The sequence below is a fragment of the Chrysemys picta genome, chromosome 7 (assembly GCF_011386835.1).
Source record: "Chrysemys picta bellii isolate R12L10 chromosome 7, ASM1138683v2, whole genome shotgun sequence".
Classification (NCBI taxonomy): domain Eukaryota; kingdom Metazoa; phylum Chordata; order Testudines; family Emydidae; genus Chrysemys; species Chrysemys picta.
In genome coordinates this window covers 56,848,255-56,873,370 of record NC_088797.1, presented here as the reverse complement: position 1 = coordinate 56,873,370, position 25,116 = coordinate 56,848,255, and the positions used below count along the sequence as shown (strand labels likewise).

Sequence of the window (25,116 nt, the reverse complement as noted above, 5' to 3'; positions counted from 1 at the left end):
ATATGGGCTGGCTGCAGGAATCATGGGTGAAATTCTATATTATGCAGGAGGTCAGAAAACAATCAGAGTGAGCCTTAAAATTTATATATCTCTGTGGTGGGGCGACAACTCACTGGTGCAGCGCCTCCTGCTGGTTGTCTCTGGAATTAGCTCTTTTCAGCCCAGAGTGCCCTCTGCAGGTCACTGGCTCACCTGCTGCTGTCCCCCGTGTCCCTCCTGGCCCTTCTACTTCAGGGTTCTGCCCCCAGCAGCAACCCACTGTCTCTGGGTCTCCCCTCTCAGGGGAACCCCCAACCCTCTATCCCTACCTTGCCTCAGTAGCTACTGCCAGTCATCATCTAGCCCCCGCTCCTGGGGCAGACTGCAGTCTGTAAACCACTCATCATTGGCAAGGGGGTTAGGACCTGCTGCCTTTGCCTATCTCTGGGCTGCCTCTCTGCAGCCCTAGTGCCTATTTGTAGGCCTTTAACTAGGCCTGCAGCCTGGGGTTTTGCTAGGCTGGAGCTCCCCAGCTCTCTCTGCCCTTCCCTAGCACTGCTCCACCCTAGGTACCCTTCTCAGCTCCCAGGCAGCCAGGTCCTTCTCCCTCTGAAGCTAGAGAGTGTCCCCCAGTATCTGGCCCACAGCCCTCTTATAGGGCCAGCCGTGGCCTGATTGGGGTGTGGCCCCACCTGTGGCTGCTTCCCCCAATCAGCCTAGCTTTTCCCCAGCCCTCTCCCAGGGCTGTTTTAAGCCCTTCAGGGCATGAGCGGGGTGACCACCACACTACAATCTCTGAAGTTTGTCTCTAAATTTTTATCCAGCTACCATACATTAAGTTTCCAGTGAACATGAACATGACATATGCTTCCTACAACAAGGGACTCGCTGTAAAGAAATTAAGTTTACAAAAACAATTGCACGTGGTTTCAGAAGGACTTCATAGATTACAGGTTGTTGATGCTGCTACTATCGCAGTCTCAGTAGAAGTCTGGTTTGATCTAATTAAAGAACTAGACCACACACAAAGCTAAAAAGTCAGAGAAACTGTGGAACCTTTCCATTACTTAGCCAACATGCTAAAGGTCAGAGAATGCCCAGAACCAAAGGAAAAACTGAGAAATGGCTGACTTCTTCCTTCCCTTTTAGCATTTCCATTATCTTCTTGTAGACTGACCTCCTGCATGCCACAGGCCATAAGTCTTCCCTGAATTAATTTGCCAGAACTAGAGCATCTCTTTTAGGGGAAAAAAAACCCCATCCAATCTTAATTTAAACATTTCCACCAGTGCAGAATCCATCACGACCTTTGGAGATCCAGATTTCTACCCCAATCCTGTTTTGTGTCACAGTTCATTGCACCACAATGGTGGAAGTAAGTTCATGGAACATAGGATGGTTGAACTCAGAATTGTCTTGTTTTTTTCCCCTTTGTATTAAGACCTGCATTTCAATCCTGCAGCTCAGCATCAGTAAGACCAGTTTTTAGCACATTCAGATCGAGATGATCAACAATAATTTCTGTTGTCTGATCTTCAACCTGGGGCTCACAAGCAGGTATAGGGGGACATGACCACTTTCCACTTCCTTTACGGCTAAATGGGAGGGACCCCTGACACTTCTCTATTGTACTATGGGGCCACAGAATCATAGAACTGGAAGGGACCTTGAGAGGTCTTCTAGTCCAGTCCCCTGCACTCAAGGCAGGACTAAGTATTATTCTAGACCATCCCTGACAGGTGTTTGTCCAACCTGCTCTTAAAAATCCCTAATGATGGAGATTCCACAACCTCCCTAGGCAATTTATTCCAGTGCTTAACCACTCTGACAGTTAGGAAGTTTTTCCTAATGTCCAACCTAAACAGTCCTTGCTGCAATTTAAGCCCATTGCTTCTTGTACTACCCTGAGCGATTAAGAACAATTTTTCTCCCTCCTCCTCTTAACATCCTTTCATGTACTTGAAAACTGTTATGTTCCCTCTCAGTCTTCTCTTCTCCAGACTAAACAAACCCAATTTTTCAATCTTCCCTCATAGGTCATGTTTTCTAGACCTTTAATCATTTTTGTTGCTCTTCTCTGGACTTTCTCCAATTTATCCACTTCTTTCCTGAAATGTGGCACCCAAAACTGGACAGAATATTCCAGTTGAGGCCTAATCAGCACAGAGTAGAGCGGAAGAATTACTTCTTGTCTCTTGCTTACAATACTCCTGCTAATACATCTCAGAATGATGTTTGCTTTTTTTGCAATAGCGTTACTGTTGACTCATATTTAGCTTGTGATCGACCATGACTCCCAGATCCCTTTCTGCAGTACTCCTCCCTACGCAGTCATTTCCCATTTTGTATGTGTGCAACTGATTGTTCCTTCCTAAGTGGAATACTTTGCATTTGTCCTTATTAAATTTCATCCTATTTACTTCAGACCATTTCTCCAGATCATTCTGAATTTTAATCCTATCCTCCAAAGCACTTGCAACCCCTCCCAGCTTGGTATCGTCCAAAAATTTTATAAGTATATTCTCTCTGCCATTATCTAAATCATTGATGAAGATATTGAACAGAACTGGACCCAGAACTGATCCCTGGGGGACCCCACTCGTTATGCCCTTCCAGCATGACTGTGAACCACTGATAACTACTCTCTGAGAACGATTTTCCAACCAGTTATGCACCCGCCTTGTAATAACTCCATCTAGGTTGTATTTCCCTAGTTTGTTTATGAGACGGTCATGCGAGACAGTATCAAAAGCCTTACTAAAGTCAAGATATACCACATCTACCACTTCCCCGCTATCCATAAGGCTTGTTATCCTGTCAAAGAAAGCTATCAGGTTGGTTTGACATAATTTGTTCTTGACAAATCCATGTAGACTGTTATCACCTTATTATCTTCTAGGTGTTTGCAAATTGATTGCTTAATTATTTGCTCCATTATTTTTCTGGGCAGGGAAGTTAAGCTGACTGGTCTGTAATTCCCCAGGTTGTCATTTCCTTTTTTCTAGATGGGCACTATATTTGCCCCTTTTCCAGTCTTCTGGAATGTCTCCCATCTTCCATGACTTTTCAAAGATAATTGCTAATGGCTCAGATAGCTCCTCAGTCAGCTCCTTAAATATTCTAAGATGCATTTCATCAGGCCCTGATGATTTGAAGACATCTAACTTGTCTAAGTAATTTTTGACTTATTTCCCTATTTTATACTCTGATCCTACCTCATTTTCACTGGTATTCACTATGTTAGATAGCCAATTGCCACCAACCTTCTTGGTGAAAAGTGAAACAAAGAAGTCTTTAAGCACTCTGCCATTTCCACATTTTCTGTTATTGTCTCTCTCCCCCTCTCCCCACAATTGAGTAACGGGCCTACTCTGTCCTTGGTCTTCCTCTTGCTTCTAATGTATTTGTATTTCAATGGTATGGAAAAGGACAGGAGACCTCAGGCTAGGATGACTAGACCTCCCACCATTAGAGTCTTTGTCTTTTATAGGCAATTATAACTCCTTCCCCCACAAAAAAGTGTCCCAATTTTTCACACTTACTATCTGGTCACCCTACCTCACAGGCATGTGTTCCAGTCCCAGCTCTGCTAGTGAGTTGCCATGATGCCTTTGGCAAGTTGCTTGAGTTCCCTGTGGCAAGAGGCAATCACTGTTCTACTTACCTGTTGTAGGAGCAGCAGTGATCTGTATGCTCTGTATAACTATGCTCTGTATAACCTGTATGTTCAAAAGGTCTGTTACACCTTCCCCCCCCACCCCTTTTGTCTCCTTTCCCTCTTTAAATACCTGTGAAGTGGCTTTCCCCCCTCCCCCTCCCCCTCCCCCACCCTCCTGGAATGCTTGTGGGAGGAACGGGGTGCTTGAGCAGCTAGAAGATCAGAAGAGCTCCGAGGTAGACAAGGTGTCTGGGACTCTGATTAGGCAGCGATCACATGCCCAATGCATGGACACTGCCCGAGGTGGAGTATGACCAACCAGACATGGCCAAGTCATCTCTAGTCGCAGGCCATGAGGAGCAGGTCCTTAAAAGGGGAAGGGGCCATATGCTCAGGAGTGCACTCACAAGATTGTACCTCCCATGATGGCCCTTCACCTGGACTGCCTGGCCAGTGGTTCGCTGCGTTGCATTCCATCGTGCCTCGGGAAGACTTACCTTAATCACATTGTCCATCGCTATGCTGTGGGACACTTACCTTGAAGGATCCTGACATCTCCAGTGCCGTGCCTGTCCTGAGAGTGTGAGTATGCGAGTGTGAATGTGCCCCCCCACACACACCCCTTCTTTTGAGCTTAGCTATCAGTATAATACACGTGCTGCTTTCTGCCAAACTCTGGTGGGTCATTAGTCCTCCCTAAGCTTAATACCTGGCCCAATTTTGCATAACATTACCTACCTCACAGTGTGGTTGTGATGCTTAATAAATGGCTATCCGGAACTTGGAGATCTTCTGCTGATGGTTGCCATATAAGTGGTAGGAGTTATCACACACACCCAGGACTAGGCCTGGATCCTCCAAAGGCAGAAGGGAAGGGCAGAGGCTTCTTAGAACAGTGCTAACTTTGGTGCATGAAAAAAGACCTGTCTGCATTTTGTTTTGCCCACAGGCTGTTGTGAAGGCCAAGACTATAACTGGCTTCAATAAAGAATGAGATAAGTTCATGGAGGATAGGTTCATCAATGGCCATTAGCCAAGATGGTCAGAGATGCAACCCCATACTCTGGGTGGCCCTAGGCCTCTGACTGCCAGATGCTGGGACTGGACAACAGGAACGGATCACTTGATGATTGCCCTGTTCTGTTTGTTCCCTTTGAAGTATCTGACATTGGCCACTGTCAGAAGACAGGACACTGGACTAGATGGGCCATGGATCTGACCCAGTACGGCCATTCTTATATTCTGATGAAAACTAGATGCGCCATTACCATGAATGGTGGTGACTGAGGAGTGTGTAGGAGGGACTGTACAGCTACAGCCCTTGGGCAATTTCAGAGAGAATTGTATTAACAGTCACAGCAATTATTTATATCATTATACATCCAGAGCCACAATCAAAATTGGATTGGGGCTCCATTGTGTGAGGTGCTGTACACACAGGCCTGCTCTACACTACACAGTTAGGTTGATGTAAGGCAGTTACGTTGACCTAATTATGTCAGTGTCTACTCTACAAGCCTTGCTCCTGCCAATGTAAGTGCCCTACTACACAGACATCATAACTCCACCTTGACATAAGCCCTACGCCTCTTGTGGGTGTAGTTAGGACAACGTTTAGTGTCTTTGTAGACACTGTGTTATTTACATTGGCTCTTGGCAGGGCTCCATGCTGCCCCTGTCCAGCTCCCCACTCCAGGAGGCGAGAAACCCGGCAGGGAACAGGGAGACGAGAAGCCTGGGTGGCAGCTTGGCTCCGAACAGGGAGCAAGTGGTTAAAGATTGTTTTTTTGGAGATTAAACTGGTTTAGATGGGCTACAGCCCCTGCCATAAGCACTGTACTTTTATCACTGTGTAGGATTACGAAAACATACATTTCAAATATCAGGGGGTAGCCATGTTAGTCTGTATCCACAAAAACAACGAGGAGTCCAGTGACACCTTAAAGACCAACAGATTTATTTGGGCATAAGCTTTCGTGGGTAAAAAAACTCACTTCATGCATCTGAAGAAGTGGTTTTTTTACCACAAAAGCATATGCCCAAATAAATCTGTTAGTCTTTAAGGTGCCACCGGACTCCTCGTTGTTTTTATGCATTTCAAAGGATCCATTTAGATTAATGCAACACCCTCAAAGCCCTTCAGGGCAAAGATTGTGTCATGTGTTTGTACAGCACTCAGCAAAATAGGACCACAACCCCTGCTGGGATCTTTGGATGCCACCATATCATCAATATTTACTACTATATTTATGTATGAAATTGGTTTATCTACTGATGGTGCAGGTAATATCTAGGCTTGTTAGAACTTAGAGCTCAAAGGGAAAAAATCAGTTTATTCCCTATGTATTTGACAGTACTTTGTGCATAGTACATTTTATCTTTTCTCAAGTTTTTGAATGTCTGTCCCACAGCAACAGGGAAAGAAAAGTTTTAAGAACAGGAAAATGTGACTGTAAAAGACAAAAATTGGCTGGGGAACTTGGGGGCAGATGGAAAACACAAAACTCCTTTTTTTTAAACTGGCTAGATTACCAGTTAATGATGTCCCTTTAACTTTATTATGGATCCATGCTTCCTGGCATCTTGTGAACATTCCAACTCAAAGGTGATCCTATAAACTTGTTCACACTCTGGTTTAAGCTATTCCTTTCCTACATACTGGTCCTATCTACTGTTTGCTCTTTGGAACACCAGATCACAGAACGGGTCTATCATGTCAGTCTGGTATCTTGCTTCTGCCAATAACCAGTGATTCAAAGGAAAGAGTCCATCACCCCTGAAGCTCACAGCTAATTGTGTACTGCTATAAGGATAGAGAGAATTCCTTCCTGAGCCATGCAGCAGTCAGCTGACATACTGAAGCATGAGCTTTGAAAGCCTTTATTTTTCAGCATCCAGAACTTCAGATATTACTTGTACTTCGGTAGCACCCACACCACACAGAGAGGAAGACCCAGCAGAAATTACAATCCAAGACAAAGAGCATACAAAGAGGAGGAAGACAATCACAATATACAAGAGGATATAATATGCTTTTAAAAATATGCACCTATTAGCTATACCCCAATGCCACTCCACATACCCATTAGTTGCCGGCTAATTTCTTCTTGGCATTAAAGAAGTGAGTCCAGAGGAGAGATCTGAAGGAGAGTGCAGCAACCTGATGTATCAGTTCAGAGAGGGCATTCCATGAAAGAAGGGGCAGCATCCAAGGAGATGGTTGCTGGAGATGCAGACAAGTGGGCAGTTTAGTGAGCACTGGTCAAATTAACCATTGATGCTATGTGACCGGATGATGTCCTGTGCTAGTGAATGAGAGAGAGAGGCTACAGGCTGTGTGGGTACCACTCCCTTCTTGATTTGCCTGTCATGCAACCATCAGCCGCCTCCTTGTTCTCATATGCTGCAACATTGTCAGGGAGGGAGTGTGTGCAGCATTCACTTTGCCCATCCTAATCTTACATGTGTCAGTCAAGACCTCTCTGGCCCTTCTCTGCCTTGTGAGCCACTGATCTGAGTGAGGCTTCAGGAAAAATTCTCTGCAAGGCTAAGCTGTCCACACACCTATTGCTGGAGGTTTGCAGCAGGGCCCTAAGAACTGAGCCCACGTGGCTGAATGTGGCAGGGAGATGGATTGGTGATGTGATCTCTTCCTTACAGAGCAGTCAGCTGGGAAGCACTGACCAAAGGGAAAGATTTCATGCATGGTGATTCCCGGAACGTTTTTTGGCCAACCAGAAGTAGGCCTGTGGTCCCCTTCACAGCCCCTCAATGCTACTCCTCACCTGGGCAGAGGAGGTGCTGTAGAGCAACACTGACACTCCCAGTTGCATGCCTGAAGGCTACCTTGCTGTGGAATGCCTGGCCAAGTTGGCAGCTTCCATTGTTTGTGGGATATTTTTCCTCCCTTCTCGCATTCTCCTAACAAAGATTCTGATTAATGATCACTCATTCCTAATTGTCAAATTTCTTTTCCTTCATCCTGTGTCTAATCACCAGTGACAGAAGCCATTACGCAAATGAGAGCAGACGACTTCCCACAACTGTTCTCGTTGGTAAAAGCCTTGTAATTTAAAGCTCTGATTTGTAGAGGAAAGCTGCGTTTCCCCAAGGCGTCCGGGCATCTGTTCCACTTACACTCCGAGAGCCTCCACTTCCGCTCCCTCCCCCACCAATTAATCCTCTGCTCGCAACAAATATTTGACTTGCAAGGCAGTAATTAGAACTTACTTTGCATGCGTTCACCACAGCGAGAGCTTTGCCTCCTTCTTCCTTGGCTTGCTCATCTCAGAGCCCATCCCATGCAGCAGCAGAGCAAAACAATGCACAATGGAGGTGGTGATGGCTCGCCTCCTCAGAGGGAAGCTTCCCGCTGACTTTCAACCTCACAAGACACCATGGTGGTAGAAGCCAAGCTCTTCAACTGGAGGGAGGTGAGCTCCAATAGCCATTGAAATGCACCAGAAACCGCCTTACAAAAAGGAGGTGAAGGAGTCAGAGGGGGAAGCAGAGATGTAGGAATATAAAGGTGAAGACTAAAGGAAAGCCCTGTGGAAGGAAAACACAGTATTTCCTACCTCACATGATAGTTGTGAGGCTTAATAAATGGCTCAGGGCAACACACTAAGCTGTGAAACAGAAAGCTGCAACTATGGGAGCTGGGAAAGCAGCATGATCATGGACTGCATACCATGCCTTGAAAGCTACTGCCTGACTTCCCTGCTCCCTTGATGCCCCTTAAAGCAGCCAGCCACAGGGAAGTTCATCTGTATGAAGACAGTAGCAACCTGCCACCTTTCTACAGGACACTGTTCAGCCATGAAAGCACATACAGCCTGGAACCCTACGGCAAAAAGGAGGCCTTCTGCTTCCCTAGGAGAATCTGCCTTCAAAAGAGCGGGGGAGGAGGTGAAGACAAAAAGCAAACCAGAGAAGAGACCAGAAAAGGATGTAAATTAAACACACAGGAGTCAGATCAGGGGTGTTTTTCCTCAGAGCTCTGAGACACACACACACCCCGCACAAGTCACTTCACCTTTGTGCCTCAGTTTCCACATCTGGAAAAAATTGACTAATTCCTCCCTCTCGGGTCTGTTGCGAGGCTTGTTTGTAAGGTGCTTTGTGTTCAGTGGATGGAAGCGGCCACCAAAGGGAAAGTGGACATTTCTGAACTGTGGCCTGTCACCAAAGTAAGTTACTCACATAAAAAGCATGCTCACAGCACAGACACTAGACAGGGTCAAGACAGGCACTCCCACACATACCCATAACCTGACCGCACTGTGCTAGAGCTCCTCAGACCAAGTAACCCACTGCCAGTACCTCTGTCACCCAGCTGCCCAGCTCTCCACCACCTCCTCCACTCCCACTACCTCATATTTGCCATTTCCACTCATTCAAACAGAGATACCAAGAGACCTGAGAGCAATCACACACTCACCACCCCCATTCTGCAGTTGTGTTTTACAGGTTAAACACAAAAATCCAATCAGAACATTGGGTTAGGGAAGTTCCCAAGATACCTTCATGAAGTGCCCTGATCTTACCCACCCAGCCCTTCCCCAGCTTACTACACCTGCACAGTAGTTACCGAAATTAATTCCCACCCATTGAGGTTTCGCTGATGGCTGAATACACACAACAGTTCATAATGAGCTACCAGGCCTGTATGCACTCATTTCCTGGAAGTGTAACAGACATGAGGCAACACCCATAGGCATTGATGCACACCTGAAGCATGTGCAGGCAAGCTCCCACAGACAAATACTAACCTGGACCTCCAGATGCAGATCTGCTGCTTACCAAATAAAGTGAGGAATTGGCTGATTGCACCAATGGGGATGAGATGGCTCAGGGGACTGATAATGGGATATGCAGCTTTTCATCTCTATGCAGTGCCTGCATCTCCAGCACATGCTGGTGCTGACTGACAGTCATGACTACCTGACAGTGACTGGGTGGTCTCTGGGAAAAGTTCTCATGCTTGTTGCCAAAGGACAAGAATCTATATTGAAGGCCATAAATCAAAGGGGACCAATTTATACTTGACGCTGCTTTCAGAGGTCAAGGACTGAATCAGCCATATACTAGACTCCCTTCTCACTTTTAGAGGCATGGTTCCTTCAGATCAAGGGAAGGTTGCTTGAGGGGCGTGTTCACAGCTTGCACTGCTATTACTCCTGATACACCTGCTCTGGGGATAAAGGATGTCAGAGGCTAGGGCTGTCAATCAGGCAGTTTCACCTGCGCTGAATTCATTCAAACAATTTGAAGTGAAAGAGTCCTGAGTTCTAACCTCCATCTGCAACCGGCCTGGGTGGACAGATCCATGTTGCTTCCCACAGGAGTCCTGATTAGATGCCTCCCTGGGGGCGTTCTCCTTTAGAGAGCAGCACTCATATAGAATAAAAGCCACACACTTCTGTTGTTCAACATTGGTTGTATTTAAGAACTACATTTCAGAAGGTACCATGTGTTTCTCTCACACACATACATACACAGCTTCCCAAGACCATGGCATGGGCACTGAAAGCAGAGGGTGGAAAAGGAGAGGGGGAAAAAAAAAAAAAAAAAAAAAGAGTCCATCAGTGCATTGTAAACTGAGCTTTCATGCCAGTCAAGTGCAGCAAAAACTGTTCTGACACTTCAAAGTTAGACCTTTGGCAAATAAAGAAAAACAGGTCCCAAGGTTCCAGATATACCATCCTCTCCCTTCATGAGCCCCTTGGAACGAGCTGCTCAGAACACTGGCTGAGACTGCTGTGCTCCCAACACTGGCACGCAGGTGAGATTCCAGCTGAGTGTCTTCCAACCAAGGGCAGAGACACTGCACACACCAACAACTCTTGGAAAGGCTTCACTTTCAGCCAGAGGCAGAAGAGGGTCCTTCCCCCAAGGCTGAGCGTTGACACGCATCCAGCTGAGTGACCTTCATTCTGATCTAGACAGTGCTCCGGAGAGGAAGTTTATCTCCTGCTGCTCTCTTTGACCTTGGTTACGTACTGCTAAGTCAGGGACACAGGGGTGTTTGGTAACAAGACTCCTGCTTTGTCCCATAGCACCTCTCTTGGTACCAGAGCCACAAATAGCGATGGTCAACAGCTAGACACTGAAGCTCCATCCAGATGCTGTCCAACAACTCAGTTTTGCTGAGTCTTTCTTCTATTCCTGCATAAGAGAAGTTCACAGTAAACGGTACAAGAGTCGTCCCAGCACAAGATGGGACACGGCAAGCCATGGATATTCTGTTTCCCAAACGACATCTCCTCCCTGGGCTACACACTTCACAGAAATCCAAACGTCACAATCAGCCCTAAACAGGCAAGGAGACAAAGGACTAGGAAACATAGTGAAGAGAACAGCCTTCACTGGTCAGCAGGGTGAATTAGATGGAATCCAAGCCAGCTTTGCTAATCTTGATGATCAATTACAATCGTGTTCAGTACACAAGTTTCCCACCCAGGAACAGCAGAACAGTGCAAGGCAAGGCAAGGCTCCATGTGAGTTTGGAAGGCTCTGCAGGAAAAAGGACTAGGAAGACATGCTGGTTTTTCAGGGTGATTGCCAGGACTCTAAAAGGAAGTTCTGCTGCTCCTGTAGCCTCTCTCTTCTCATTCTGAAAACTTCTGTGCCAAGTATTAGAACACAAAGGATTCAAACAAAATGAACACAGGTATGAAACAGAGTCTCCCCACCTCCTCACGTGACCATACAAGGAAGGGAGCAACACAACAGCCTCACAACATAACACACAGAGTTAATCAGTAAAGGGCACTTTCTGTGTTTTGTACAGGAAGCCGGCACCCCCCGGTGGAGAAAAGGGAAGTTTATTTTAACTGGGCATTCATCAGTCTCAGGGCCCCAGGAGATCAATTTTGACATGGCTTCATCGTGGGAGACTTGGGGAGTGCCCTCGTAATCTCTGTCTCCCTCACCATGTTACATCCACTTCTAACCAAGCTGCAGCTTTAGAGAAAAGAGGGAGACCTTCGCTCCTCAAAGAGCTCTGCTGTGAATGGGAGAGAGGAGGTTTCCTGTGACCCATCTGACAGAGGCAGGACTCAAAGGGTGGCGTTGTGTGCACACACACACACTGTATGGATTCAACTTGATCACCCTGCTAGGTACCAAGCTCCCAATACCCTGAGCACTGCATCTTGGCAGGGGGCTGGGGGGTTTCCAAACCATCTTTCCAGTTTCTCCTCAAACAAGTCATCACACGCTCATTCCTGCTGTCCAACGGTGCCAGGACCCAGCAAGGACAAGACCTCTAACACAACAGGATCATGGAACCTAAGGCTTCCTGCTATCCAGATTGACTGTCCCAGATTTCAGGGGTACTGCGTCCACTGCCAGCACCATCACAGAAACCCAGCCACTGGGCCTGAGGAAACAAGACCACTCCTGGCTCCCTTCCAAACTGTTCTTTCAACACTTTAAATTAAAATCCAAAGAAGGAAAGCATTCGAGTGCCAGACGCCACATTCCTCGTCTCGGCAGACAGGGGAAACACACACTTATTGGAAGCTGGATTCTTGCTCACTAAGTGCAGGTTCTTTCTTGGGAGATTCAGTTGGATGACAGTGAGGGAAGGAGGAAGGAGGTGGGCTAATGGTTTTGCAGTTCCAGTAGTCCCCTTAATTGTTGTGGAACGGGACAGAGATGGGCCAGGAACCCATCAGTCTCAAGTGCTGCGTGCAATACTAGCGCTCAGTATCTTCCGTTACTCGTGAACGAAGCAGCTCCACCGTCAGTCACCCAGGTGGCCAGGGACTAGTCATACCGACCCTTAATCATCATGTTCAACAGGGGACCCACCTGTTCAAGGCAAAAACATATTGTTAGCCATGGCAAGTGCACGGCAACAAGGGCAGCACAGCCTGCCGTCTGACTACCTCAAGCTGTTATCCCATCAACTCCCACAAGCTAAGCCGGGCCAGGCCGGGCCAGGCCAGAGAAGGGGATCTCAGAGGAACACAGATTGGGCAGAAGTGGAGCTGGTTATTCTGTCCGTTTAGCAGTGAACCAATCTCCTGGTATGATTCAGAGGAGATGTCAAATGAGTCTTGATTGCTTATGGTTATTAAAGATCCCCTAGCATCTTCCACAAGAGTTAAACACAGTGTCCGGGCCAGTAGTGGCAACTTTCCTACACAAAATCCCACCTGCAGTTTCAACTGGATACAGTTTTCTTCACTTCCTGTTCTAATCTTATGCCACACTGAACAGGGACTGCTTTATTTTGGAGTGGAGGAGCATTTCCTCTGTATCACCAGTAAGGTACTCTGGGGGTCACTTAAAATCACAAGCATTATAGAAAGCCAAGACAGTACTTGTCCCTCAATCCTAAGGTTTGGCCTGCAGTTGAGGCTGCTCCTATTCCTCAGCATTCCCTGTGACTAGCTAGGGAAGGAATCTCTCATGAAAGGCATTTTTCTTGGAATCATCCAGATAGCAGGCAAATCGGATAAAGAACATTTGTTGACATTATACAGAGACCGAAATGTTCTTGCACTAATCAGTGGTCATGAAAACATTTGTATTCAGCACCCAGTATTTCAACCTCCACCGAAGAGATAACAGCCCTTCAAAACCAGATTCTGATTCCCAATTTAATCCACTGGGTCATGAGATGCCAGCTGGTAAAAATCATATTGGAACTCAAAGGGGGGGGGTGAGCAAGATGGTATTCAAAATGAGTCAGTTCTGAGGTCAACTCTCTCTCAATCGGCCAGAGCTACAGAAAAAAAAAAAAAAGTGTATCTCACTAAAAAACTGATTATGGAGCATTTATTTATCACTCTCCCTGCTCCTGAAATATCACACTTAATGTTGTCATTAGTCCCTCTGACCAGCATGCTTTTCTGCCAGCATCCACAACCAAATAGTCTCTGCACCCCATAGCTTGCGCTATTTCCCAATTTTTACAGTATGCTATGGGGTTGTACTCATCAGCCCAAGCACTATAATTTGAGGATCTCAGCCTTTTGTGGCCCCAAGGACTATAAGGGTGGAAGATGAAGAATTGCCACTAGTGCTGTGTCACCCATCCCCATTAATATCACAGGCAGCCTCAGATGGTTTGCTGGGATCCAGAGTTCTGCAGTCCACACTTCAACATTTCAATGGCGGTGACAGCATCTCTAGCTTTTACTTTACCTCTTGTGGGTTTCCCAGGGCCTCTCCCAGCATCTTCTCAATGTTCCTCATTATCGCCACTTTCTGATGAGCCTTTAAGGGATACTCAATTCTCTTTGGGGTGGGTGCACCCTGAAAGTAAAGAGAAAGAACACCTCATTGTGTCCTTCCTGAAATGCCTCAGCCTTACCCGAATCTTAGCAAACAATGCAACTCACACCCAAGCACCCTGGCTATTCAACTGCAATACCCCCATGCCCCAGGGGAAGAAACCAGCTTTTTGCTAGTGACAAGTCCTTATATCCAAGATTAAGAAAAGGTTAGAAGAATACACTTCAGAGACAGTCCAATCTAGGCATACTTAATCCTGCCTCAGCACAGGGGGGCAAGGGGGGGGGGGGGGAAACGGACGACTGGATAACCCCTTGAGGTCCACTCCAGCCCTACATGTCTATGATTCAGGCAGTAAAGTTATCCATGCTTGGCAAAGTCTGACATCCTGTCTTCATGCTGGGGTGCCACCGAGACAGTGGGAATCCTACTGAATAATGGGCTACCACAGGAGTGCAGATGGACATGTGCTTACCTTGTACCAGAAGTTCACAGTGATGGTGGTTCCCCCATTCAGCAGAGACTCAATGTGATGCCACCTGCATGGAAACCATACAAAATGGGAGGGTTACTATTAAAAAAAAAAAAATGAGCTACACAGACAGACCTGTTGGATGCAGGCCAGAGTGCAGGAGAGGCACCTTGGCATGTCACTCAGACACCAGCACAATCCCTTGAACAACTCCCCTTAGTTATTTAAATGTGTATTGCTAGAGCACAACTCACTGTAGTATGCAAATGCCTCATGCACATTAACAGATTTATCCTCAACATTCAGAGGTAGCAGATATTATTACTCTCATTTCACAGATGGGAAACTGAGGCACGGAGTGGTTAAGACTTGTCCAAGATCTCACTACAATTCTGTAGCTTGGCCAGAAATAGGAGTGGAGATCTCCTGAATCCCAGTGCAATGCTTTAACTAAAAGACCACCCTTTCTGTCTAAATCCCTCCCCCACTTCTCCCAGCTCATTGGATCCTCCTTACCAGTACATAGGGATGTAGAGCACATCACCCGGGCCTACCACTGTCTCATAGCCAACCACGTTCTGGAAATTGGGAAACTTCTCATAGTCAGGATTGTCAAAGTCCACCTAGCAGATCAAGAGAGACAAGGATGCAGCACTGATCAGACAAAGGCTGGAAATTCAGGAGTGCACTCTGCTCCAACAGCAGCCTCTATTGCAGATCTGTCCTATGCAGCAGCTACATTCCTATACAGCGTACCAGTACCACACACTTCCAATTCCTGCAGCACAGCCCAAGGCACATCTGCATCAAGTAGCTCTCCTGGAATATAACAAGGAGTCCGGTGGCACCTTAAGACTAACAGATAACTGAAGACTAACAGATAACTGTTAGTCTTTAAGGTGCCATCGGACTCCTTGTTGTTTTTGTGGATACAGACTAATACGGCTACCCTCTGATCTCTTGGAATGTGTGTCTTGTTAAATCATTAAGAGAAAGAGGGGAGGAGGGAAAGGTACAAGAGAGGAAGCAATATCCCTGCTATTTCCCTTCAGTAGGAAATGCTTATGACAAAGAAAAACTTCTTTGGACCAAAGCAAACAAAATAATAATACTGGTACCATTCCAGAAGAGTTATGTTCTGTGGCTGATAAATGCATCACTCAAACACCCAAAGCACAGTGAACAACACTTGGCATTTCTACAGCATCTCAAGGTACCGCCAACGTTCAGCTTCGTAACACCAGTGTGCTAAACAGAAGCTGGGGAAACTGAGGCACTGAGACTGACGTGTCCTACTCAGAACTAGAGCTCTGTCGGCTCCAACCACTAAAACATATGGCCTCACAGTGACACTAAAGAAGTCTAATTAATAACTCTGATGCACAACAGAGGCCCATTTTCCAACAACACATATTGATACCAAAGGTAACAACTAGTGTGGGTACTCTAATGGCTCAGCACCAGGACAGGGACTGGTACACTTTACTGATACTGGCATATCCCACATGGAGCTAGTGATTTTTATGCATGTGCTTTTTTGGTGCGTAGTAGGGAATACAGTAACTCCTTGCTTAACATTGTAGTTATGTTCCTGAAAAATGCGACTTTAAGCGAAACTATGTTAAGCGAATCCAATTTCCCCATAAGAATTAATGTAAATGGGGGGGTTAGGTTCCAGGGACATTTTTTTCACCAGACAAAAAACTATATATTATATAGATACACACACAGTATACGTTTTAAACAAACAATTTAATACTGTTCACAGCTATGATGATTGTGAAGCTTGGTTGAGTGGTGAAGTTAGAGGGTGTAAGAGGGAGGGATATTTCCCAGGGAATGCCTTGCTGCTAAATGATGAACTAGCACTCGGCTGAGCCCTCAGGGGATAACACATTGTTGTTAACATAGCCTCTCATCAAGGAAGCATGAACAGGAGGGAGGGGAGACAGCATAGCAGACAGACACACACCTTGACTGTGGGAGAGAGAGAGAGATGAACACTGCCCCTTTAAGTAAGCTGACCCACTCTTAAGTGCATTGTCTTTTTAAGTGGATCAGGAAGTTGAGACACCAAGCTCTCTCTGTCTCTCTCCGTCTGTGTCCTCTCCCTGCTCTATATGGAGAAGGGGTAAGTTGGGTACAGTGGACAGGGGGACACCCTGACATTAGCGCCCCCCTCCCCCTTCACAGCAAGCAGGAGTCTCTGGGAGCAGCTCCAAGACAGAGGGCAGGAGCAGCACATGGCAGTGGGAGGAGGGACAGCTGAACTGCCGATTGCTAGCCTGCTGGGCGGCTGCAGCACAGGGGACTTAGGGGAGCGGGGAGCTGATAGGTGGGCTGCCAGTCCACCCTGGTTACAAGCCCCCACCAGCTAGCTGCAACGGGCTGCTCTTCCTGCAAGCAGTGGACAAAGCAGGGAGCATTGTACAACTTTAAACGCGCATGTTCCCTAACTGATCAGCAACGTAACAACGTTAACTGGGACGACTTTAAGTGAAGAGTTACTGTAAATCCAGTTTACTATAGATCTTATTCTCACCTGGCTCTGCCTGTCACATGGATGGTGCACAGGGTAAGGGTAGAGGCATTCAAACTGATCTGGAGGGAACAGGATACACCGCTTGTAGCCCTTAATCTGAGCGAAGAAGTTCTGCTGCTCATCATAGTGAGCTGGTGTCACATTCCCTGCACAAAGAAAGACTGATAATCTCTCACATATACTTTAAAGGCTCGGGCAAAGGAACGGGTTATAGGCCTCACTGGGGCAACACCAACAACAAACTGCCATACATGTCCATAGAACTATATGGAGGAAAGGATCCTAAAGCACTTTACAAACCAGGCATTACAGTAGGGCTAGCAACTTAAAGTTACAGAACGGTTTCCATTTTAACCCCCATTCTCAGTTGCTCCCAACTCTCACTTTTCAGGATGACTTTTTCCAATTTGGTCTCAGCCTGAAGGTAACATTTATGGAAAGTTTTAAGAAAACCTGTTCAGCTGTTTGAGTACAAGAGTGGGAAAGAACTTGTTTTAAAAAAACCCAATAATTTAAGAACCTTGATGTCTGGAGGAAGTAAGATGAAAATATGGCATAGAAACAGCCCTCTCTAAAAAGGGCCTTGAGGGGCTGTTTCTATGGGAGGGGAAGATAGTGGTACATTTGCATCCTTTGCTCACAAATTTCTTTCCACTCCCATGAGATGCCAAATGAGAGTTCCTGCACAGCAGGTCTTCATAACATGACTGTCCCTCCCCTTTCTCTGATAACTATCTCACTGCTGGTCAAAGTAACAAGACTGATTCTTCAGAGTCAATTAGCCCTTAAAACAAACCCTGGACACCACTCTGAGATATTGCTTCTGTAAAGTGCTCAAGTAAGAAACAGGGGTGGCTACGTCAACTATTAGTTCAAAACACACTGCACAACTCTTGGCTGTATCAGAGTTGACACTTCAGGGAGTAATTAGATGCACAGAAATTTATCTTCCAGCAACCACAAGCAGAGGAATACTCTCCTGACCCACTCTCCACATAAGACAAATTATAGATTGTGTGTACAAGGAGTCCCCCTTAAAGCTACCTGTGCTGCTTCAGAGACACTCTGCAAACAAGTGGTAAATTCAGCTGAAAGTGACCCCCAAAGTTGAAATTCACCAGAATTAGCCAAGTCTCCCTCAATCCCTTCAGAATCAACACTGGTTGCTTACCTTCCATGCCGATAAGCAGCAAGTTGGAAGTCAGTTGCCCCCAGCCACGCTTCCCTTGCTGCTTGTTAATCCAGTTCCAGTTAAAGCCCAGGAAATCCACCACAATCTTCCTTCCAACCGTATCATTCAGAGTCTGCTGCAGATACAACCTGTATTTCCCAGGGGAAAAATTAGTGTTAAGCATACATATGGATACACAGGCATCTTCTCATCCACCCTTACAGAGATGTCTTTCCCTGTCTTCCCCCCCACACACATACACAGCCTCTCCACACTAACAGCGACAGGTAGATTTCATGTATGTGGAACGTGTGAAGAGAAGACCAATATCACAAGTTAACCTCAGAAACTGCCTGGAGAATTACATGTCCCACTCAGCTCTCTGTGCAGAAAAGGGAGCTCTAGTTCTTTCAGAAATTCTACTCTGTCACCAACAACAGTGGCAAGGAAAACTACAAGAAATGTAGGTGTCCGTGGAAAGGAAAAGTTCCAAAAACCTGAGGGATCAAACTTCACCTGCAGAATTTCCCACCATAGGAGGAAATTAAATCTAATTTAGGTCAAACAGTAATCGGTTGAGTAAGGATTTTGGTATGAGTGGGACTTTGGAGCAATCCAAAACAAAATTCTGAGATCTCAGAGGAATGGCTAGAAGAAACACTAACCAGCAAGTGCAGCAGGAGAAGGAAGCTTAAATCCCAATCTATCATCAAGCAAGCGACTGTACAATCAAGCAAAGTTAATCAATATCCCTCAAATTTACTCTTCCACTTACTTTCAGTCACTAACCACCAGAGGGACCTCTCTGATTAAGAGTTTCAGTGGGAGAATGTCTGTGACGGAATATAGCGCATCAACCTCAGATCTCAGCTGGTCAGACACCAAGGTGCCTTTAGTTGTAGGGGACCACACTATCTGAGCCTCTGTCACTGCAATCTCAGCAGTACATGCATTAGACACCCTATACCCATATTCACCAGCAAAGCTGCTTAAGTTCTGTGATAGGTTTTTCCCTTTCAGATGGTATGCCAGAACCTGAGGGGGAACTGAATGGCTCTGAAAACTGGTAATGGGATACAGAGCCATTGGGCAGTATATAGCTGGTTCAAACTCGGCCAAGGTTAATAGCATCCAGAAGTTGTTACCATCCAGTGACTGCTTGGTGGCCTGTTGAAAGCAGCTGCTGGGATAAGTCTAGTTGCTAGTGGATAAGCATAAATATTGCCAGCACAACTGCCACTAATTTGCATCGTTGTTAGCAGTCTCAGAAGAGAGGCCATGCAATGTACAATAGCGACTGAACACCATTCCGATCTGCCAAGTCAGAGCTGGCATACATTGGTGGGGCAGCATGGGAAAAGTTGGATTGCCAGTGGGTGACTTTTCTAGGGATCATGGCCTTTAGCCTTCTGTGCTGCCAAGCAAAGCATCTTTCACCAGCACTTTATTCCCGCCAAAGAATGTGAAAGTCCAATCAGGCAAACACTGAAAAATTCTGTGACAAGTGTTTCAAAGATGTCTGTCTACATTTAACAAGTGGATGACCAACCCTAGCACACCTGAGACCACCCTCCTCCAACACTGAATCTGAGGAGGAGAAATCATTGTGAAGATGAAAAAAAGCAGGTCCAAATGCACTCTCAAATCATTTTCAATGCCTAAACCTCAACCTATCACCCAATTAAACCTGTACAACTGGAGAGCTTTCCAAGTATCACCTACCTCTCACCACTCCCTTGCTGCTGTATTTCCTGGAGTCTCTCCACAAACTCACTAAATTTCATCTCTTCCCTGTTCGACTTGGGCTTGAAGTTCTTGAAATTGGCCATTTTCTTCTCATCATAGTACAAAAACTTGTATGTGCTGGCGCTATACACTGAGAAGTCACCACTGCCAATGTTCTCCTGGAGGTAGTCCAGGTTCCACTTCAGGGCGGGATACACCAAGTTTGTATCTGTCAGGACCACTGGCTCCTAGATAGCAAAAGAAAGCACATTGGTTCAAGGATTTCTGGAGAAACTGTGAGATAAATAACTCATTATCACAACCATACAGTTTCTCTTCTGAAGCAGTAGGAAGGAGGAGGAGAAAAATCAGGCAACAGGGTCTGGGAAGAAGGAGGAAGAAAGTCCCAAATAAACAGACTCCCAAAAATACAAAAAAAATTAGGAACTAGCCACCACTTTCTAATGACACGCTCACAAAGGAATGCCAGATGCCACTAATCAACTCTATAAACAAGCCATAGAAGCATGTCAGGGAAGGATACAGAAATTACAGTATTTGGTTATACCACATGGTCTTTCTAGTCCAATATTCTGACTTGGACAGCAGCTAGTACTAAGGATAAGACACCCCCATAACACAGAGTATGAGATAGGATATGAATACTCCACACCACCTTATAGTGGTCTTGGGTTTGATTCCTGGACTGGTGGGTCTAGGAATGATGCTGAAGAAGAGTGCTCTGTTCCAGGAAAGTAGGTAGAAATATTTGTATTGATCCTTAGAAGCTCTCTTGGTAAGTTAAGGAGCAGTGCTGAAATCTGAAAGGAACCAGTCTCTGTCTCATCCTCCTCCAACAGAAAGATCAGGCTGAGGCACAGGCAAAGAGATAGCAGAGATTATCCCATTTCCTAGATGGACACAGGTGTAGTCAGAATCCTCCCTAGAGGGAAATTCCATCTATCTCCCCTACACCATAAACAGTTACTTGAAGATACCCCAGACTTTTCCATACTTCTTTCCACACATACTTCCCAAACTTCCTAAGAAACGCCATGTTTCTAAGGGCTAGTCTACACTAGAAGCGCTACATCGGCACAGCTGCACTGATGCAGCTGCACCGCTGTAGCGCGTCTGGTGAAGACATTCTCCCATCAGTATAACGCCACCTCTGCAAGAGGCCATAGCTATGTCGGCGGGAGAACATCTTCATCAACAAAGCTCTGTCCACACCGGTGCTTAGATAGGTATAACATACGTCACTCGGGGGGAGAGGGAGGTAGCTTTTTCAGACTCTGAGCGACATAAGTTATATCAACATAAGTGGAAGTGTAGACGAGCCCCGAAACTTGCATGCCCACTTCCCTTCTTATGGATTTGCTTCCATGAAACCACAAGTCACTCATTTCATAGACATTAAAGATGGGGAAGCCTTACTAAATCCCATCTACTTTGAACCATGACAACGAGTATAGGATTGGTCGCTACAGTACTGTGACAATACCCAAATTTGGCATCAAAGTCCAAGTTTGTAAAAACATTACTTTACAAAATAAAGTTTTCATTATTTACATTCCAGAACAAAGATCTAACTTTCCCTGAAGCTTTCGCAACTGAAACAGGGCAGCAACTGACAGAAAGGCTGACTATAATCAAAACGGGAAAACAAACATTAATTTTTCAATGTCCAAATTGAGAAAAAAGGGAAACAGCCAATGTGAGAAGTAAATGATAATTTAGTTACTTTCAATATTAATGTTGCTGCTTACAACACAAGAAATTAAAGCAGTGCTTACAGTGTATGCTCTCGTACATAGCAATGACTCAAGTGGCTTCTCTTGGGAGGTGATCCCACAGCCCAATTCTCTCTCCTTCAGAAAGCTTTCCCCATACCTAACCTACATTTCCTCTCTAATCTTCTCTCCTTTACTCCTAGTTCTATCACATATACCACCTTCAGAAATCCCACTCTCTTGCTAGGTGCTCACAGCCTTTGGAGACTTCCTCCATGACCCCTTTAACCACAGCACATAGATCCCTGGGCTGCTAAACCCATCCAGAGTGAGGCAGTGGGTGCTCACACCTGCTCACCAGGAACCCCCAGTGCACATGATCTCCCACACACAAACACATACTCCTTGTCAAATACACATCACCACCCCCCAAATCACCCCAGCCTCCCACCCATCACCCCCAGGGCCTTGTCCCCACACACCCCCAGCACTACCTAGTGACCCCCCCCTTGCACTCTGTACCTCAAAGTAGCACCCTTAACCCCCATATTCAGTATTGTCATATAATGATATGTTTTGTACAAAGCATGCCTTGTGAGGTATCATTTTGAAAGGCTTGATCTGCTGAACATTAACATTCTGTTGGATTATATGTACTATCATATGTGAGGTTATGAAGTTTTGCTCTGTGTGTGTTACTGAAATATGCTCCGAGATTGGGAAGACCCACAACCAGCTTTTTAGATACAACAATGGAGTAGCCAGAAGTGTTGATGGCCCATTGAAGAGAATCCACTTTCCCCAACAACCATCTCAGAGAAACCACATATACAATGGAGACTGCTTGACCCATATCATAGCAAAAGATCTTTCCAGCAAGCTTGAAGAAACTATAAAAGAGGGGAAGTGACATCATCATTTGGCCTCACTCCCCCCACAACTCAACACCCGGAAAAAACATCTAGAAGACAAAGATTTTGAACTGGGGAGGGTGGTCCTGGGCTGGAGGCATAGGCACCGACTCCGGGGGTGCTCCAGCCCCAGAACACCCACAGGACAAAAATAGTGGGAGCTCAGCACCCACCGACAGCCCCACTGAGCAACTCCTCCCCCGCTCTCACAGCACCTCCTGCCCATGGCAATCAGTTGTTCAGCGGCATGCAGGAGAGGGAGGAGGAGGAGGGTGCACTTGGGGTAGGGGGCAGAATGGGGAAAGAAGAGGCAGGATGGGGTAGAGAAGGGGCAGGAAGAGGTGGGGTGGGAGCTTGGGGTAAGGGGTGGAGTGGGAGCAGGGCCTGAGGCATAGTGTGTGTGTTTGTTTACAACTCTCACACACACACAGCAAATCACAAAGTTGGCAACTCTGGCTGGAGGAGAATCCCAGGCTGTGAACTGAGGAACTACACTATATGTCAGGGTGAGGCACTCCTTGAGTCAAATTCTGTTTAGTTTATAGAACTTAGACTGCAAATTTATTTAATTTTTTAGGTGACCAACTTTGATCTCTATGCTAGCTATTTATAATAACTTAAAATCTATATTTCTATCATTAATAAATCTGTGTCATATTTTACCTAAAACAGTGTGTTTTGGTTGAAGCACTTGGTAAATCTCTGCTCAGTTTACAAAGGCTAGTGTGTGCCCTCTCCACATCGAAGGAGGGACAAACTGGGTAATGAATTTATACCAGCCAGGCTTCTGACCAGGGCAAGACCGTACAGCTCTGAGGTCCTAGGCTGGGGAGCTGAGGGGAATTGGCTGGAGCCTCTGTGTTGTTGGTCATGAGCGTCTGGGAGAAGCATTCATGTAACTCAGCTGGGTGTGTCCCTGCCTGTTGATGTCTGTGTACGTGCAGTACCCGTCAGAGGTGTGTAGCCTGACACAGCATCACAGTGTGAGCGATGCCCCAGGCTGGTGGGACAGAGGCTCAGCAGCCCCACGGTCCATCTTGCCCCCCCAGGACCCTCCCCACACCCAGCGCTCCCCACCTCACCCCCTAAATGCCCCTTGTCAGACTGGCAGCCCGGGCACCTCGTTCTCGATCAGCTCCTCGGCGCGGGGGTCGCTGTAGCTGAGCCGGGGGATGGGCTGCGTCCGGAAGGTGTAACGGCGGAACTGCGACTCGCTCCAGCCGGGCCCCGCCGTCTCCTCGGCCTCCTCCCGGGCCCCGGAGCCCCCCGTCTCCGCGGACGAGGAGGAGGCCGCCGCCATCGTCGCCTACACCGGGGATGGAACCCGGAACCGGAAACACCCGCCTTCCGCTCCATAGTGAGGCCGGAAACAGAAAAAAGCCATAGAGAGGAGAAGCCCGAGGGGCTCCAAAGAAGGGACAACGAGAGGGAGCGGCGCCCGCAGCAGCACGGGAGGGAGAATTGCCCTGGGGAGATGCTAGAGCGCCCCCAGCGGTACAAAATGAGAAGGCAGCAGGGAGAGGGTTAGGTACCTCAGGATTGTATTCGATAATATAAGGCGCCAATTGAGGAAGGCCCAGATCCCCAAAGATATTTAAAAAATGTATTAAAGCTAATGTTAAAAAAATATATAATACATAGATTGGGAAAAGAGTATCTGTACATCTGGGTATAGTGCTTAGATTATCCACAAAGTTAATATTTAAAAGTCAGATGATACATAGAGTACAGAATCAGCAATAACCCAAATATAGATGAATAGATTTAACAATACAGTTTACATATTAGAATCTGAATACTCTGGTACATCACTCATGAAAAGTTGTATGGAGATTTGGTTGTGGAAAGCAAAATATAATCAATGAGTAGAGATTGTCCCTCAGTAATTGAGAATTAGGTTGGTTCAGAGGCAGATTTACCATGAAAGAAACAGTGCAGTGGCATGGGGCCCACAATGACAGGGGCCCCCCAAAACGCAAGACAAATCTCATCTGACAACCTGCCCCTGAGTCCCGGCCGGTGGTACAGCAGGAGACCCGCTGTCCCCCTCCCCACAAGGGGCACCCAGGGACATGCCAGCAGCAGGGCTAAGGTGGCTCCCTGCCCGCGTTGCCTCCTTCCCTCCACGCCGTTCCCGGAAGCAGCCAGCATGTCCCTATGGCCACCGGGGGGTCTCTGTGTGTGTGTGCCTCTCCGCGCATTGCCCCCTGCCCCGACTCGGCAGCTCCCATTGGCCGGGAACTGCGGCCAATGGGAGCAGCGCCTGCGGGCAGCGGCGCTCAGAGACCCCACTGCCCCTCTGCCTAGAAGCCACTGCCAGAGGGGTGTGCCGGTCGCTTTGGGAGCCGCACCGCCCCCCTGACCTTTCCCATACCCCAACCTCCTGCCCTAGCCCAGAGCCTGCACCCAAACTTCCTCCCAGAGCCTGCACCCAAACTTCCTCCCAGAGCCCTCACCCCCTCCCACACCCCAACCCCCTGCCCCAGCCCAGAGCTCACACCCAGTACCCAAACTCCCTCTCAGGGTCCGACGCCCACATCCCCCTTGCACCCCAACCCCTGCCCCATTCATTTACTTCCTATTACTTATCATATAGGAGGAGGATGGAGAAAAAAAAAAAGAATTAAAAATGGGGTGGGGGGGGGGGGGAAGATAAGAGAGAATGTTCTTTTTCTTG

General features: G+C 46.8%; 1 protein-coding gene across 2 annotated transcripts in view; it reads right to left on the bottom strand.

Annotated features, from left to right (window-relative positions):
* The window catches only part of HIF1AN (hypoxia inducible factor 1 subunit alpha inhibitor), a 59,513-nt gene extending 35,723 nt beyond the window's left edge, over positions 1-23,790 (bottom strand). Inside the window, exons 1-8 of one of the 2 annotated variants that reach the window (XM_005285544.4) lie at positions 23,560-23,789; positions 19,793-20,043; positions 18,071-18,219; positions 16,900-17,045; positions 14,874-14,980; positions 14,361-14,424; positions 13,796-13,906; positions 6,502-12,454 (exon numbers count right to left, since the gene is read on the bottom strand). In XM_005285544.4, the coding sequence (XP_005285601.1) occupies positions 12,410-12,454; positions 13,796-13,906; positions 14,361-14,424; positions 14,874-14,980; positions 16,900-17,045; positions 18,071-18,219; positions 19,793-20,043; positions 23,560-23,739 (1,053 nt within the window). In that variant the 5' untranslated portion in view covers positions 23,740-23,789 and the 3' untranslated portion in view covers positions 6,502-12,409. Of the gene's footprint in view, positions 1-6,501; positions 12,455-13,795; positions 13,907-14,360; positions 14,425-14,873; positions 14,981-16,899; positions 17,046-18,070; positions 18,220-19,792; positions 20,044-23,559 lie in introns of those variants that run through there. The other variant, XM_042850184.2, reaches the window with a different exon arrangement.
* Between the last annotated feature and the right edge of the window lie 1,326 nt (positions 23,791-25,116).